This window comes from Clytia hemisphaerica, unplaced genomic scaffold, assembly GCF_902728285.1.
Source record: "Clytia hemisphaerica strain Z4C2 unplaced genomic scaffold, Clytia hemisphaerica genome assembly, whole genome shotgun sequence".
Taxonomy (NCBI): Eukaryota; Metazoa; Cnidaria; class Hydrozoa; order Leptothecata; family Clytiidae; genus Clytia; species Clytia hemisphaerica.
This window is the reverse complement of record NW_027103240.1, coordinates 56,740-74,571: the sequence shown is the minus strand read 5'-3', so window position 1 is coordinate 74,571 and position 17,832 is coordinate 56,740. Positions and strand designations below refer to the sequence as shown.

Below are 17,832 nucleotides of genomic sequence, written 5' to 3'. Positions count from 1 at the left end.
AAACTAAAACACACTTGGTCAGCTCTTACACCCCCTTCTCACAGACCCACTGGGACCCTTCCCACTGGAAAAATTGGTCGAAATATCGTCCTCAGTGGAAAATTATACTCCAATTTTTGTCCCCGCTGAAAATAATCAGATAAGCAAATCCCCACTACAAAATATTCGTCTCCACTGAATTTTCTGGCTAGAAAACAATGTAATTCAAATCCCCAGCCATAGAAACATGGGAATATCGATCCCCATCGAGTTTTGGTCCGTTATTTTTACCCCCAACTAGCTGATAAAATCCCACCGGTTCTGCGAGATGGGGGTGTGCTCTTATTTTGAAAAATAAACCACTTCATTTTCCTATCTCTATGCTTACTCCACCATATCGAAACTATCTATTTCTCGCAGCTTATATACCCTAACAATTTCAGTTGTTAAGAATTCCCTTTTGTTAAAGAACTTGAAAGAAAACTATTATCCACAACAGAGGGTATCTTTTTTATCAATTTTCTTTATACAGAATGAAACCCCTTCAGTCAAAAAATTAGAAACACCAGCTCACCTTAATCTCTGCAGCTTTAGAACTACATTTAGAACTAAAATTCAAGATTACTTTTTTTTTACCCAATTAGCATTGTTTTGGTAGTTTGTCTAAGACCAACTAATCCGTTTAGTCAATTATGTAATATGTCCGAAAAACTCGTCTGTTTTTTTTCTTAGCAATAATAATTTATTCCTTTAACAGAATTTCATACTCTGAAAACAATTTTTGGTTATTAAAAGTTACAGATTATGAAACAAAGTCGCTGAAAAGACAGAGCTTTGATGAAATTTCCAACGTTTACAGCCAAGAATATTTGCCAGTGTTGGGATGAAAAGAAAGTGAAGAGATGTATCGAACAATCAACAAAATCTCTTTAATTTTGAATGCGCGATTTAAATTTAAAGTCTACAGTGTTTTATATTAGCTGACAAAACATTACTTCGAAAGAAAGCTTTCCATAGACAAAATCTGAAGAGTTACACCATCAAAGTGTTGCAAATCCTGACTTTGATCTGAATCTGATAGCAAATAAAGAAATTCACATTCAAAATTTCAGTATTAGGTATATTAGGGGTATTTAAATGGGCGTTTCAGGGGGAAGGTACTTAGACCCCTTGCAATTACCAAAATGATAAGAGGCTTGGGAACTACCTTTAAATCATGATGGTTATCTTGCTTTTCCTTATACGCTTAGATAATTTCTAAACTTCAGACACTTTAAGGACATAAGGCATCTCTAGAAACCCCTTTCGGTAAAATTTGATTTCAAAGGGACAAGTCAGAGGGCAGCCAAGGATCTTTAAGTTGACCCAATAAGCAAACCTACTTGTAATTGTAAATAATTTACATTATTCACATGTCAGAAAATTGAGATCTCTGAGACTTTAGGTCTCTTTCGAATCTGGAGGGACCTTTTCAAAATCTGGCTCGCCTGTGGAAAGTCGCCTTAGAACTAATTACTCAGGTCAAATCAATCTTCAATTTGATTAAACTTGATCATTTGTTAGTTTTGTTTGATCGCCTAGGAGAACTTCGACTTTCATATTTTTTCTTTTCTAATCTTGGTAGCGGAAAAGATTGTTTTGAGGTCATCATTTCGTATAAGCCCGAGTAAGCCCCATTTTCCTCAATAATCTTAAGGCGATTGATCAAACGTAGAACTTATATCAAAATACTTTCGGCTCATAATTAATATTAGAATATTGAGCAGTTAGGTGTGTCCTTAGCTAAATCGTATATCTATCCTCGAATCTTATGTGTAAAGCCAAATCAATGCTTATCTTTTAAGCATCTAAAATCGTAATTTTTCATTCATTCACCCTACACTTGGGTTGATGACTTGTTAGAATTTCTTCTCGAAAAGCATCTGATGTTTTTTGAAGGTTGGTCCCTTATCAACGAATTCATGAAAAGTTTCAAACTAAATTTTAAAGGACTTTTGGGCCTAAAGTGTTGTTGAGGCTTAATTTTACGTGCACCTGCCCAACAGCCAGTGAGATGTTATGTAATCAAGTCTAAAAATAACTTGATTAAACTTGATTAATACCTTGAAAATGCATTTAAATCCTTAGTTACAATGAAAAAGAATTGACAATTTTCAGTGAGGGTTCTCGATTACAGTAAGGATTACTCTTAACTAACTCATTATGTGTGATTCAAAGCTGTTATTTAGAGTAATCATTAGATTTAAACATGTCTCAATAATTGTAAGTAAGTCCTGTCCACCTCTTAAGAATGTTAATCATAATCCTATTAATTAAATCCTAATATTGATACGGAAACATTCGAACTCTTCAATTACTGCTTAGCTTGGATTAAATCTCGCGTTTCTCTTAACTACAACTTCCACTAACCAGATGGGTTCTTAAACACATTAGATATGATAAAGACTTACAGCTTTAAGCCTTTTGACCGCAATGTCATCTGTTCTCAGAAGCAAGAAAAATGCCTGGACTAAATATTTCCAAAACGTTCACTTTGATATCCCCTAATAATAACAAATTTGGTGACAAACGTATATTGGGCCTCCTCTCCGAAATATGGGTCATTGTAATTCAGTTACCCCCTGTCTCCATCACGCTACTGCTGACAAGAAGGTTCGACGAGTATTAATTGAAGGGAAGGTTGGAAACCAACCTGTGTTCCTTGTTATGAATCTTTCACCGCAGCCTTCATCTTCATCGTTCTCTTTCATTATTACTGAGGCATTTTCCAAGACATATAAGATAAAAATCGGTCGCTTTTTGTCGAACCTATACTATAGTCCTTGGTATTGGAACGAGTTATTTTTTGCAAAACTCTTTCTCTTTTTAAAAGACGTGGAGAAACTTGCTAGCTATAAATATTTATTGAAGTTAGCGTTCAAATGTTATAGGCGCCAGAGCTGGTTGATTTGAGTTTATTCAATAAGCAAATGTGTCGCAAACGGCTGTGCAGAGAAAGTAACTGATTTACGATATCGAAAACATAATGTTTTGAAATAAAATCTCAGACGAAAGAGGAGAATGAGTGAGACCTAAAGTCTATTCACGATAAGTGTGCACTCTTTTTTCTTTTACCTATAACTTTTGAAGGAATTCTTCAATCTTTATAAATTTGATATCGTTGGAGAGATATTTGTGAGTGGAACAATTTGAAATAAAAAAATCTTCAAAAGAATTCTAAAAATGAAGATGAAAATGAAGAAGAAAAAAATGAAGATCTTGTAGAAAAATGCTATAACTTTCATTTTCACTCGAGAGATTCTTTGATCTTTGGAGGTTATCACTGTGAAGAAAATTCACTAAAATATTTATTCAATACACAGTTATGATACAAAGTTAATAAGTGATTGACCCCAAAAAACAGCAGAAAACAGCAGCGGTTTTAGACGGCAATTAGCTTATAACTTTGTTTGATATCTTTTGACTGAATGATTATTTTTGAGAATTTTTTTCACAGTGATGACGTTCGATAATTAAGGTTTCACTTCAGTGAAAATGATAGTTATAGCACTTTTCTATAAGATCTTCATTTTTTTCTTCTTCATTTTCATCTTCATTTTTAGAATTATTTTAAAGATTTTTTTATTTCAAATTGTTTCACTCACAAATATCTCTCCAACGATAGCAAATTTATAAAGATTGAAGAATTCCTTCAAGAGTTATAAGTAAATGAAAAAAGAGTGCACACTTATCGTGGATAGACTTTAGTTAGCTTTAAGATTAATAAAATGAATTTCTTTTCCTATTGCTGAAATCATACCCAAATCCGAAAAAATTATTTTTCCCGATCCCAACAAAGCGTGGAGGGAATCGATTATACGTTATAACAACATATCAACAACAATAACATAGCAATTAAAAGGGACATTAAATAGATAAGTTTGACGTTTGACCCTCGGAGGAACACTTAACTTTAAAAAGTCTCCTTTGAGAAGTAGATAAGTGCGTTTTGAAGAGAAATACAAAGAAAATGCTACGAAAAATAATTTGATGGTTGAAGGGGAGTGAACAATGATGTCATTACTGAGGACAAGATTTGTATTTGAGAAATTGGCAAAAATCAGTCAGTTGGTATTCCAGTGTCTATGATAATTCCATTTAGAGATAAAACCCGAAAAAAGCGATTGATAAACGTAAAATAATTACATGGCTTCCAATTAATGAATTTATCTCAAAATTTCGAAGTTAAAAGAAGTACAGTGAGTTTCGTGAAATAAAATGTGTCAAACCTGATGTTTTTCATCTTCTTTTTCTTCTTCAGTTTTCTGAATCACTCCAAATTCATCTCCAAAGTCCAAAATGTCTTCATCTTCAGAATTAAAACGTAAAAATTTCTTAAATTTAACAAAAACCATGATCCTCAAAATGACGAGCAAATCTGTGATTCTTAGTTCTTCCAGATATCCTGAATTAGAGGGATGTCGCATTATAGACACAAAAAGCAAAGTAAATTAAATTTATAGATCCATGAGGTTTTGTTTGTTTTTTGACCTCCCTCTTCTGTAGCCTTGCAGTGATTACTCAAAAATGATATATCTTTTTTTTTTTTCAAAAAATTGGACATCGCAAAATCAGCAGCTGTTTGATAAGATACGAACGAGGCTATCATTTATAAGATCCATACTGAAAGTTTTGTTTTCTTATAATCGCATGATTTTATCAGGATCTTATCAAGTTGAAAGATTATTTGCAGGCTTTAACTGCAGAACACTTTAAATGAAATCGAAGTATAATTTCAGTAAACCTTACAAATTTGAACGGAAAGAAATTCACTTAGAATGGCACAAAAATGTCTTCTTTCTTTCCCTGACTCTGGAATTCATATACATATTCATATATAAAGAGTCAGGATAGCCTAGTAATCTGGGACTTTCAGGCAGTCTTTCCGTTGTCTTCGGTCACATGGCTCTGCTATTTATGAACTGAAACGTAACATTGGAAGGAGTTAGAATTCAAACCACCATCCTCTGATTTGAGTTGCTGAAGCTTTTGACCATATTTGATCACTGCACCTTGTACGGAGACAAAGAGTAACCTAATCAAGGCCAAGTTATGGTATTTAACAGTTTCAGTAATGGATAAAAAGATTATTTTCTTTGAAAAAGATGGGCCTTGCTCACAGAGCTAAGTGATAGCTTGGTCAAATTTCGAACTAGAATTTAAACACTATTACTAATCAAATGCTTATAAAATAAATTGACACGTCGATAACAGTATCATTTTAATCAGAACTTCATTTTTAAAACAGTTTACTAGGTTAGATATATTAGTAAGCCATGCTGATGTTTATATCTATCGTGCACATTGAAATAAAATACCGCATGGTGTGCCTACAGCGATAAGAGCACAGTTAGATGACAGGTAACATTATCAAATTCAAATTGGACCAACTATGTATATGTTTTCGATAATTAGAAAAGCAGTTTGTTTTGCATAAGCCCCATTAATCCCGATTTAATCCTATTCGGAATAATATAGAAATTGGCTTTGTTTTTAACAAAATGCTATTCAAAACATTCAAATTTGCATCTTTGACGTGACTTGTGAAATGTATTTGATAGCAAGCTCCAACAAGCCATGCAAAAGATTGCTTGTATGAACCAAGCTAGGTGGGATGGGAAGAATTTTCAAACGTCACGTAATTTACTTTTAAATATCTTTGCATTGTCGAAAATTTTAAGACTCAATAATTTAGAGCTGGTGAAACTTTTCTCACCTACCATGATATTAGGCCGAAGGGTACTTATTGCTTTTTGATAGTCTGGATGGCGGTGTTTTGTGACCCGGTGTAATTTGGCAACACCAATCTTTGGATTTGCTTGAGCAGGAAATCCATATCACTAGATCCAGTCCCTTTTCAGAGTAAAACAAACAGAAAAACCATGATTAATACTAATTGACCGATTTCTTTTTTGAATCTAGGAATTTTCATGATTCTACTATAATAAGCTATGATAGGGTTTGGAATAGCTTCTATCGGGGGGGGGGTTGTACTTTTACGGTGTGACGAGATTGGCCCTTTTTCTAGTACGGTATTACGGGATTTGACGAAAAGAGAGACGGGAAAACGGTATTTTAAAATCAGACGGTGACGTCTATCGGGCCATTTTCGAGGTAATTCGAGGTAACTCGTAGAATATCCACGGGGTCCAAAAGAGGATTTTTTTAATTTTTCCAGGGGGTAAGAGACTGATTTTAGTTCGTCCACCCTCGCTTGGTATAAAAAGCTTTTATTCAAGGGTTTTTTTTTGTAACTTTTGCCATTTTCCAGGGCGGTATTCACTTATTTCCCAGAAATGTTTTTTTTACTTGATTTGTTCATCCCCTGTATGGGAATTTGATGGAAATTCCCATAAAATTACCCATCTTTTTTACAAAAAATTCCAAGATGGTGATATGCTCTAGTTTGCTTCACTGGACTCAACGTCATCAAAATGATCTGAAAGTGCCTATAGTCTACCGTAGTTACGGCTACGGCTATCTTTTCTAAAATTCAATTAACTTTTAAATCAATATGATTGGTCAAGATTTGATCTATCTTGGATTGATCCAAATCAAACGATCAATTACTCATTACGTTATTATTAATTAGAATTAAACAAAAGTATTAAGTACTATTTTCCATGATTTGGAGTCAAGGTCTATCTCGTGTAACTTATGACATGTCCAAAAAGGATTGCGCAAAGAACTGGGGGCCTTAGACATGGTCATTCTTTCCGTCAAATGAAGCGTATTAGCATGTAGGTTTAAGAAATGGCTGTTAATAAAATCATTTTTTTCTTTTTTAAGAAATTAGGGAAAATGTGTTAAAAAAATGGCGTCATAATTGATGACCTTATAAAGCTTAAAATTTGAATATCTCAAAAACTAATGATCTCCTTATTGGCCATACCCAGCCAGCACACGACGTTGTTTCAACGTTTAACCAACGTTCACAACGTTATTGGAACGTTTAAACAACGTTGTGTACCAGCTGGATAAGTTACACGAGATGATACCAGACTTAATCTGGTTTTGTCTGTATCTTAAGGATCAGTCTGCAAATTTGAAAGCCTGTCCCATGGGGTAGAATCATAATTCTCATATACTCCCTTATTTGTTTTGAGAATCAAATTTGCTGTGAATATTTTCACCAAATGTACATGTGGTTGTCTATAACTCACATTTGTGTGTAAAAAGTCAATATAATTCGTACACCACCTTAGGTTATAAAGTTAAAAAGACTTAGTTCCAGAGGTGGTCGTTTTCTACCGACCTCAGATATTTTTATTGACCTCAAATAATAACAAATCTTATTGATAATTTCAGGAATTCCGCAAACCAACCACTCATACATATCTGTTTCAATGTTCTGGTCTGTAAAATACCAACTAGACAGGTTGCCAAATGCCTAAATTTTTGGAAAATCCACAAATTCATCGCAAGGAAAAAGTTTAAATTTACTAGAGGTTTATTGTCAAGGGAAAGAATCTCCCCCCTTTTCAAACCCCTTTCTGATGGGGTTTATACTGTCCAAATTTTAGCCAAAGTCATATAAAAAAGGTTTACAAAAAGTCAAAATCGCCAATTAAATGTCTTTCTTCAAATCCAACCATACCCATTTCAACCGGCCAATTTATCATAAACTTTTAAAACCTGTCTTTTAGAAAAGAAAATATTGATACGAAATTACAAAATTACTTTTCTTACCCCATGCCCTTTCTCGTGTAGTTCTCTTGGTCGAAAAACAGTTCCAATTTTACGTAAAGTTCGTTTGATACGACTTCCATAGCGAACATGTACCATTATTGCTTCAAAATTTACTTCAAAATGATGTAACTAATAAAGATCTGATCTGGTAGAGTTTTTTCTAAATCGGTAGATGAACTTTCCAAATAAATTTATTTTCCAAATTTTGTAACATCCAAATACGACTTCAAAATTTTAAACCAAGTTTATTTCAGAATGTACAAATTTGACAAATTACTGGATTCGGTATTGCCACGTATTATGGTGGTAGCAAATGCTCTCCCATTATATCCTTGTTACTACCTGGCAATAATATAAAGATTCTTTTCAAACACAAAAGGTTCTTTGAATTCTACTCCAAAATTCCAAAAGGATGTTTTCTACAACTCAGTTAATTAAATTTGTGTAATACCAAAATCATGTGTTTCAAGCTGTGAGAATTCAAACAGTAGCAAGTTAAGGCCATACCTACAAATTGTTAATATTGTAGAACTGGTTCTCACTTGAAAATATGATTAATGATATATGATTGACGCTTTAGAATTGTTCTGAAAACATCGTGAATATACTACAAGTAGCCGAAAAAAAGAAAAAATTGGAATCTAATTTTTCACTTTTAAACTTTTCATTGTACATAACAATCAGAAGTCCCCAACGAATCTACTTTAAGAAAACTCCTAAAAAAACCCTCTGGAACTGTAAAATTGTTGTAAAGGTTCGAAAGGTTTAATACAGTTGTAGTTATAAATTATACAAAATACACCAATTAACAATAAACTGCTTCTTGTAAATTGAAAAGTATTTTTTCAATGAAGTTATAACTGAAAATCGGAATATCCCTAATAGTTTGTTCTTTTGGCCGTTATGGAGTTTTCCCATAAATAATACAATTTTTGAAATTTCAAAAAACCTTTGAAAGCTCATCATGCTTGGTTGTGATCTTGTCAAAAATCATAATTCATCACAAGTTGTGAACTCCTAATTTTAAAGCTTTCTCAGGAAAATGTTTTGTAAAACTCTTCATATAGAAACCATCTTTCCTGAGACTATACATTCAATGAGTGAGTATCTACTTTCTGATTTTAAGCATCAGCTCAGACGACTGTGCACCTTAATTAAAGGGGGCTGGACTTGACACTCTAACATACTGTTCGTCATATTAAGGAATAATTCAAGTTTTGCGTATAGTAGCTCCTCTTAAACGATCCGAGAATCGAATCCAGACTGTCTACTGTTTTATTCTCGGTTTTATTGGTGGAGAATGAATATTGGAATAAGATTGAGTTTTTTCAAGCTCTTATTTGATTTGATTGGTCGTTAACCAGTTTTAAAACAAATTTTTTACTTTTTTTAAAGAACGCGTCGTTTTTATTACTTTTTGTTACGTTTTTATTATCAAAGTATCTTATAAAAACTCCATCATACGAATATTTCGAATTCGAATTTTTCTTTAATTTCAAATGATTGTCATTTCCAGCTAAAAATAAACCCTGAGAGATTCTCAAATTTTACTCCATAACTCCTTGATTCGAGTCTACTTGGACTTCGAAGGAAGAAAATGAATAAATAAGGCAAAATACTATACGAGTCCTTTAATTAGCGTGATTTTACTACAAAGTCCTTTAAAAATCAAATCGATCGATGACTAATAATTGAAAACGTAAGCATTCCCGTAAGCGCGAAAGAAGCTTTTTGCAGATATTGTAATATTAACCTAATAATTTTGACGCCACGGAGCCACCTCACTCCTTTAACGCACCTCAAGGAATTCAACCTTAATGGTTGTGAGCTTGTCAAAAATCATAATTTGAAGAGCTGGCCAACCTGGCAAGTCATCATCGTATTTATATTTGTAATCATCACTGTTTACCTTGTTTGCCAAGGTAATGGCGCACGCGCAATGATACCCTATATCATGATAGTATTTAGTAAGTAAGTATGCGGCTGTCGGCACAAACGTGAGTGAGGGAGTCTATCCCTTTTTCTATTTGCGCTTGACCTAAGAGATCGAATGCTGAGGTGGAGCACCATACCTACTCTAAGTTTCCAGTACTTTACCACCTAATGTAGGCTGCTCATTCACTGAGTTGGAGGTGACCGGAGATTGAAACTCAAAACCCTTGGAGTGTAAGGCGAATGCTCTTCCAAGTGAACTACCCTGCCATATCTTAATTAGAGCATAATGTTTCATAAGTTTAATTCATAAAATCAATAAAATAAAATAAAAAAAGAATTGCACATACCGTCGATTCATGTAAATTATTATAAACGTGAACAATGAAATCTTTGACCGGAGCGTCCATTGAAACACTGTTCACGCTACTCTTCTTGCGTTGAGACGTCCCGTTTTTACGCTTTGGTAATTTCTTCCCTTTCTCACCATCCTTATTCTTCTTTGAACGAAACCCCATGGCTATTTTTACTTTATTCAAACTTAAAACTGAATTTGTTTGAGAACGGTAGATTGTTGGATAACATGGCAACGGCAATATTTCTTTTAGAAAAAGTTGCTGTTTAATATAGCAGATACAGAGATGTTTCAATAATACAAACAACAACATATCATTAACAGATAATTACACTAAGATGATTATAACCCATCGCTAAACTCGATGCCCTTAAGGAACACATTCAACTCAATAAACCACACAACAGGACCACAATTAAGGTAAACTTCCTAGTTACCTATTAACTTCACTTAGTCTCCGTGTTCTCAAGGGACAAATTTCAATCTATGTCCTAGGGCCTGATGTGATCAATGTACCTAGAATCGCCACATTGTATTAAATCTCGTAAAAAACACTTTAAGCTCAATGTACCTGAGTACCAAAATCCAAAAAAAACATACCCAACAGGGTTCTCTTCAACACTGCTCCACATGTAATACCAAAAGGTATCGGAATTTCGAGTACCGCTTTCGTTTCCCAAATATAGCATTTGTAGACAATCCAAATCATACAATAAAATCAACAGAGCAACAAAAAGCCATGGTCATTAAAATAATTGAGGATGGTAGATCATATATCAAACTCGAATTAGTTTTAATGAGGCTTTGCTAATGATACCTCTCTTTCTTTCAATTTACAGTCTAATTAACACACAAATTAACTTATATATTTGCTTCGTTATAACAATAGGAAAGACAAGGGGATTTGCACAATCCTTTCCCTGCTCGTGTCCGTTAAATTCAAAGATTTATTTCGAAAGCTCAACTTCCATACCACGATGAAAATCTCGTCTCTCGTCAGATTACGGAAGTTAAGCCTCGTCGGGCCGGGAAGCTCCCTTGCAGGCCAATGAATTTATCCCTCAATACTTTCTATTCATCCTAAGATTCAAGAATAGGTATTCCAATAAAACTGATATCTGATAACTTCATTCTTAATTAAACATCCTAATTTGACCAGTAAAACTCAGCTCTTTTCATCTTTCATTCCTCAGCCTATCATCCAAAAAGCCTTAATTGCTTCATATTGTCATCTTCTCAGCCACTCAGACAGGCAGCCAAAAAACAAAACCTTTTGCACGAGGTTACATACTTTCATGATGTCGTTATTCTTAATTACTCTCAGTTAGATTGCTGCAACTTAATAACCAAACCTTCTAATACCTCTTTTGCAAATAAAGTTACCACGTTTTCCCCATGAAACTTGCCGAACCAAAAGGCATGTTTCCAAGACTAATCTCACCAAATTAAAGCAGTGCCATCATCAAATGATCGAAATATGCTAACAACAAGAAGCATACCTTATCCAAGAAGAAACTTTGTTTCCTTTTGTATCATTCAATCCAGAGGAAGTACCAATTTCACATTTGGAAACTTGCCATCCAAAACCCATTAGTATCCAGAAAGCAAGAAAAGCCTCATTATCTATAAAGCAACAATAACTTTCGTTCCAGTTATTTTCTCTAACCAATCACATCTGTCGCCTTTTCTCTTAAATTATCTCGTATGGCTCCGGGGGAGAATCAACATGATTAACGAGATAATTACAAAATAGAATTCTCCCTAGTTGCACTAAAACTAACAACAGTGGCTCAAATCCAACTCATAAAATCTCACATCGATGCTACAACCATGATAGGGTTCGAGTGTCCAATGGCATTTATACCCTGTTAGTTTCAAACAAGGCCCTTTTCATGCAGCCTTTGATAGTGTGTTGTTGGATAACTAAGATCTCGAATTTCTGGGACCACAAGAAAAGACCTCACGGTGAGAAGTGCAGTCAAAACAACAACAGAAATTTGCAAACAAATTCAATAATACGCTTTTGTCTCCTTCTTCGACAGCTAAAACGAAAATGCGATTTTTACTATCCGCTAAACTGTCAAATAGATTAATCGAACTAAATCCAATAATCATCTCACAAAAACCCTTGCAAAACCTATTAGACATGATACCTATGATTGTTCACTCAATATATACAACTATAATAAACAACTTCCGTCATTCTAGTCTCATTAGGGGTCTCCTTTTGTAGCCTCGAACCAAAAGTGTCTCTCAAAGATTCTAAAATAGCCGCACCCGACATCATAACTCATACATCGAAACAAACTTTCTCATCCGCTAGTAAGTCGTCTAGGTTTGGTGGTTAAAGCAAACAGAATCAATTTTCTACCCTGATTGCTGAATATTCAAAATGAGACTGACTTTCGAAGCCCAACTACGCAGTATACAGAATTCCCTTATGGAGACAAAAACTTCAAAAGATATTCATACAATCTCTAATCCTCCAAATTTTGAAGCAGTTTAACCAAACATAATCCATTCTGAAACTCGCAGAATCATTCACCAAAGGTTTACCCTGCATTCCCGATTATACAATCTGTAGAGTGGGTACCCAGTTGGCGTGAGCTTATGAAGATTCCCGTTTATTTATATCGGCAGTATATTTTGCTAGGATTTCTTTTCGCATTCAATTAGTTATGCAATGCTGGATTCTTATTCCTAATTTTTTCTCTATAAGCCACTAAATGATACCCCTTTAACTTTAAGACCCTGAGCCTCTTTTTCTCTGAAACGCTATAGATTTTGTCCATGTCGTACCCAAAGTCGAAATTTACACCAACTGGTTTATCACGCCAACTGGGTACCGCACTCTAAACCTTTTTGTAGCAAATCTTAAAACGTGACAAAAACGGTTGAAAACGTTTTCACCTCCGCTAAAAACATCAAGTTGTGAAACGGATTACACCAACGAAATCCATTTGGTATTCAGATACACATTCGCAAAAATAAGAAAAAGACTTTATCGGTTATTATCGGTTCTCAATCGACATGGTATTTTATTTTTAAACAATATGTCGACAATTTCGTTTCATTGCTTATCAGCTTATCATGGGCTTCAAGAATCTTTAGACAAGTCAATAAAATCTACAAAATTTTACACAATACAAAAAAGAGTCATTGTTTGCCATATTCAGGTAAAAAAATCCATTTGCACCCTCCGTCGTTGTGGTTGTCACTCCAATAGTCTGGTGCTAATTTCGAAAGTTGGCGATGAGTAGATGTGATAAATATCAACAAATGCTGGCGTTCCTAATACCATATACCCCCGGTTTTTCACACTCAGATCCATACAAAAGACTCTTGTTGGTTGAAAGTCATCAGGGGGCTAAACAATTGTGTTCAATTCAAACACACTACCTGATACTACCAACCTGACCCCCGGTTTCTTTCAATTCAAATCCCTACACACTTCATATTTGTACAGAAACTATCAGGGGGTCAAAACCTAATTTCAACATATTAAAACGTTTTAGCGATTAGCAAGCAAATCTTTCAAGCCATCTTGAGCGATTTTAATCGGTTTTGTGTCCTTTCTTTATCTCTGGAAACCGTTTAACCTTCTAACTTGGGAGCAAACAACTTAAAATAAGTATTAAGTTAAACATTTAACATTTTAAAAACCACAAATATTGATTAAATAAAAAGTGATAATACCAGGCAGCGATATCTATCTCTCGGTGTTTTTAATCACTGATATGTCTGGATAAAAACATTTCAAATGCTTTCCACGGATGGAGCCTGAAGGATAGAATGCAATCGAATTCACTTAGAAATTGAGGCTTATCATTTAAACTTCCCCCGAGAACAGATGAAAGGGCCGATATTTTGGGGTTAATTGACGTTGGCCACCATGGTTATGGTTTGTCAGCGGTTTGTTGCTCTTTTATAGGATCCATTTCGAACTGAATAAAAGATAATTTTTGAAAAAATAAATTACAACATTACAATATAGCTTGGCAAAATATTGTGAGAACCACCTTTGCTCCTTTCCCGCTGACGGGTCCATCATCAATGATTTAATGTAACCGTGCATCTAAATTACCTCTGTACCTGCTTTCAAATAAAAATATTGCCAACCGTGATTTCGATTGCGTATTAAACCACCTTGAGTATTCCCTAAAACCCCTAGCTACTCTTCTCCTCAAAAAAAAGTCAATTTGTACTTTTTGGTTCCCACCTATCTCAGTTTTATCTTCTTAAGATTCTGAATGATTTAGAAAGTTAGCTGGTATCATTCATACCTTCAAAAAATAACATCGTTACATTTTACGCAATAAGGTCTAAATATAGTTTGGTATTGTTTTGAGAAAGTCACAGTCGATGCCCTTCACATGTTATCTTTTCAAAGCAAGTTTGACCTTTTTTTTATCCCTTCACTGGCCAATGACGATTCATTTGGCATGAACTATATGGGAGGACTGTACTGCTAAGAATGGCTCACGATCATTGAGTTCCAAACCTGAAGAGCTAGACTGGAGACTCCTAGATAGGAAATGAAGCCATTAATTTCCCATCCAGAACACCCGCACGTAGTTTTTACACAAATGCCGGATTGAAAGTAAAATCTATCGCTAGATTTCAAAGAATGCAGTCATCAAAAACAAAGAACATCTAGATACAATCCGTCGGCATAATTGTGGCACGTTCTAAGCGCGTTCTAATGGGAATTAAGTGGCTTCATTTTTTCTTGCCTGGGAAAGGTTAGAGATTCTACTCTAGCCCTTTTTGGGATTTAAACTCAATGCTAACGGTCCTTTCTTGTTTAAGTTAGCCTGACCCTTTTAAATTCTTTGTTTATCTTTTACTTATTTCTTTCAAGTATTAGCGGTAGCCTTATAAACATAAGGTTTAAATAACAAGGTCGTGTTTAAGGGAAAAGAAAATTGATTGAAAAAACACAGAATTTTTTTTCTTACAAATTTAATTTTATTGAAAACCCTGACAAGAACTTGGTTGTACATAACGTTTATGCACCGAAATAATTTAATGGCAAAAGGTACTGGGATTAAGTGGCATTAAATTTCGGTCTCTTATTTTAAATAGTAATGGAGCACAAGGGGCACTCGATTTAAAAACAACCGTGTGCACTTAGTGTCCACCAGTTCTCTCTCCCTGGAAATTTACATGTAAAAATGCTCTAAAAATGGCAATCTCAGGCCAAGCTGTCAAGTGATATTCTCAGCATTTTCATCATTCTTAAATAGAGTGCATTCTTAATAAAAAAAGCATGAAACGCAATGACTTGAGGGATTTAATGTCATTTTTTGTAACAATTTTCACGCGACTCACGGTTCAATCTTGAGATTATAAACAGTTCTCCCTACTCCACTATTGATTGACCTTTGAGCCATCAAATGCCTAAATTAGAAATTTTCATATCAATTTAAAACCTTTAAATTTGTGAGTCTAAATTATAATCGCAAAGTAATCGTTTTTTTATCAAACAAGATTAATTAACTGATAGTGGATGATTTACAATTTGGTTACCCTAGTCTACACGAAGGTAGCTGGAGATCCATGCTAAGTACACCCTCTTCTCACAGACTCACTGGACCCCTTCCCACCGGAAAAATTGGCCAAAACATCGTCCCTGGTGGAAAATTATCCTCCAATTTTTGTCCACACTAAAAATAATCAAATAAACCAATCCTCACTGCAAAATATTTACTATTCTTCCACACCGAACATATTTTTTTTGACTTGAAAACATAAGAATTGAAATCCTCAGCCATAAAAAATGTGGGAATATCAATCCCCATTGGGTTTCAGTCCGTTATTTTTATCCCCACTGGCTTAAAAAATCCTACCGGGTCTGTGAGAAGGGTGTGTCCTCAAATTCGTGAGACTAGATTCAAATTACAGAGTAATCGTTTTCTTATCTAGCAAGATTAATTGACTGATAGTGGATAATTTACAATTTGGTTACCCGAGTCTACACGAAGGTAGCCTGGAGATCTATGCTATTCCCCATGACAGTTGAAAACACAACTAATCAAATCTTGTTGTTCCTTCTTTCTGGTCACACTTTTTTAAGTGAGGATAGTGTTAAATTCGAACTTGCCACTGTAAATCTCTGAGGCAGAAATCTGCCCAACAGCTTTAATTAGACTAAAGTCTATTTCTGGCTGAACTTTGCTTTTTGATGATTTTGATGGCACTGACCGCAGTGAAGTAGACTAGAAGCATTTGAGGAGGTCGCAATTTTAAAAGAAAATGTTAAAATTCCAAATAACAAAAAAAGTTGAACAATATGATAAAGAATGTGAAACAAACACGAATAAAAGATTTGAAATCCCTTATTTTCAAGTAAAAACATTGCTTCATTCTAAAATCTAAACTAAACCTAAAATCTATCTTTAGGAAATGGGCCTAAGCAAAAGCATATAATATCTGGCCACTTTATCGCGCCATCCAATCTATAAAAAAGCTTTCAGTAAACCCCGAGCTAAGCTCGACCCGTCCTTTATATATCAGATTATATAAAAATAGGACGGGTCTCCTGTCTATACGACGGAGAAATAGATGTCGTCCTTACTGGTTGTTGGTTCAAGTCCTGCCTAATGTAGAGTCCTGGTCATGTTAAAAGACAATTTTGACAATGTAAGTAATTTTGATAAATTCAGTTGACCCACGCTCTCTAATTCAACATTCTACTATTTAATATGTTCCATTATTATTCGATAACATTAAAAGTCACTATCAAAAAGAAACTCTTATAAACGACAATCTAATATTCAATAGGCTTGCTCCCTTATAGAAATCCTTCGATAGAAATCAAACTCCACTTAAAAATCGAACCTGAGAGCATCAGTACAATTTATCGTATTGAGCATCACAGTTTTTCTTTCACTGGAAGTGAACTATACAGAAATTTTACCACGGATGTATCAAGGTCGATACTGCAAAATGTCAAGAAACTCGTCAAAAACAGACTTATTCTACCCTCCATGCCTCCATAACAACAATATAACGTCGATATAATGAACTTGAACAAGCAACATTTTGAACACCCCTGTCTCACAACCCTGGTTGAACTCTTTTCCACAGTGAAGATGAAAATTTCTATTGAAATGTTAATGGGGATACCTACTGTTCCAGATGGTGGGTTTTAGGATACATGTTTTCCATTGAATTTAAAATAGAGATTTAGCCATTTCCCAGTTGGGTTGAAATTGTAAGGTATTTTTATCCATTGTGGACAAAGTTTTAGTCATATTTTCCAGTGGGTAGGGGGTCCCACCGGGTCTGTGACACAGGGGTGTGGCTGACCCTACAAAACGTCAAGAAACTCGTCAAAACAGAGTTATTCTACCAACAACAATATCACGTTAAATGAACTTGGAAGCAACGTTTTGAGCTACATGAGAAAGATTTATTATTCAGGTTTTACAATTTTTCAATAGGGCTGTATTTTCATGTTTGTAGCATACCGTAAATTATTCAATTTGGTCGCTCAACTTAGGTGAACCGTCTTGATTAAGACAGATTCGCCGGGGGAGGGACATGCCACTTAAAGTGGACCCTGTTAGATATGAATGTTTGGTAAATATGGGACCCTTTCAGAACGACAAATCGCAAATTTTTCTCATTTTAACCCTGAAAAGTGCCAAAATGATTAAAAGTAGACAAAAAATTCAAACACTTTCTAATACCAGTGGATACCCCTTAAAACCCACAATAAAAAGTGGTACCCTCTATCTCATTGTTTAGTTGGAGTGTAAGGCTGAAACTTTTTGTGTTGAAAGTACGTTGTCTATGATTGTCTTCCCTAGCAGTGATGTTTTGTAGAAAACAGT

General features: G+C 34.7%; 1 protein-coding gene across 7 annotated transcripts in view; it reads right to left on the bottom strand.

Moving 5' to 3' along the window:
* LOC136798321 (calmodulin-like) overlaps nucleotides 1–17,832 on the bottom strand; it is a 50,930-nt gene that overhangs the window by 12,009 nt on the left and 21,089 nt on the right. Inside the window, exon 1 of one of the 7 annotated variants that reach the window (XM_067055232.1) lies at nucleotides 9,990–10,205. The exons of 4 other annotated variants lie outside the window; for them this stretch is intronic. In XM_067055232.1, coding sequence (XP_066911333.1) covers nucleotides 9,990–10,157 — 168 coding nt within the window. In that variant the 5' untranslated portion in view covers nucleotides 10,158–10,205. Of the gene's footprint in view, nucleotides 1–4,247; nucleotides 4,466–7,707; nucleotides 7,813–9,989; nucleotides 10,206–17,832 lie in introns of those variants that run through there. 2 more of the 7 variants (XM_067055435.1, XM_067055093.1) reach the window with 2 other exon arrangements.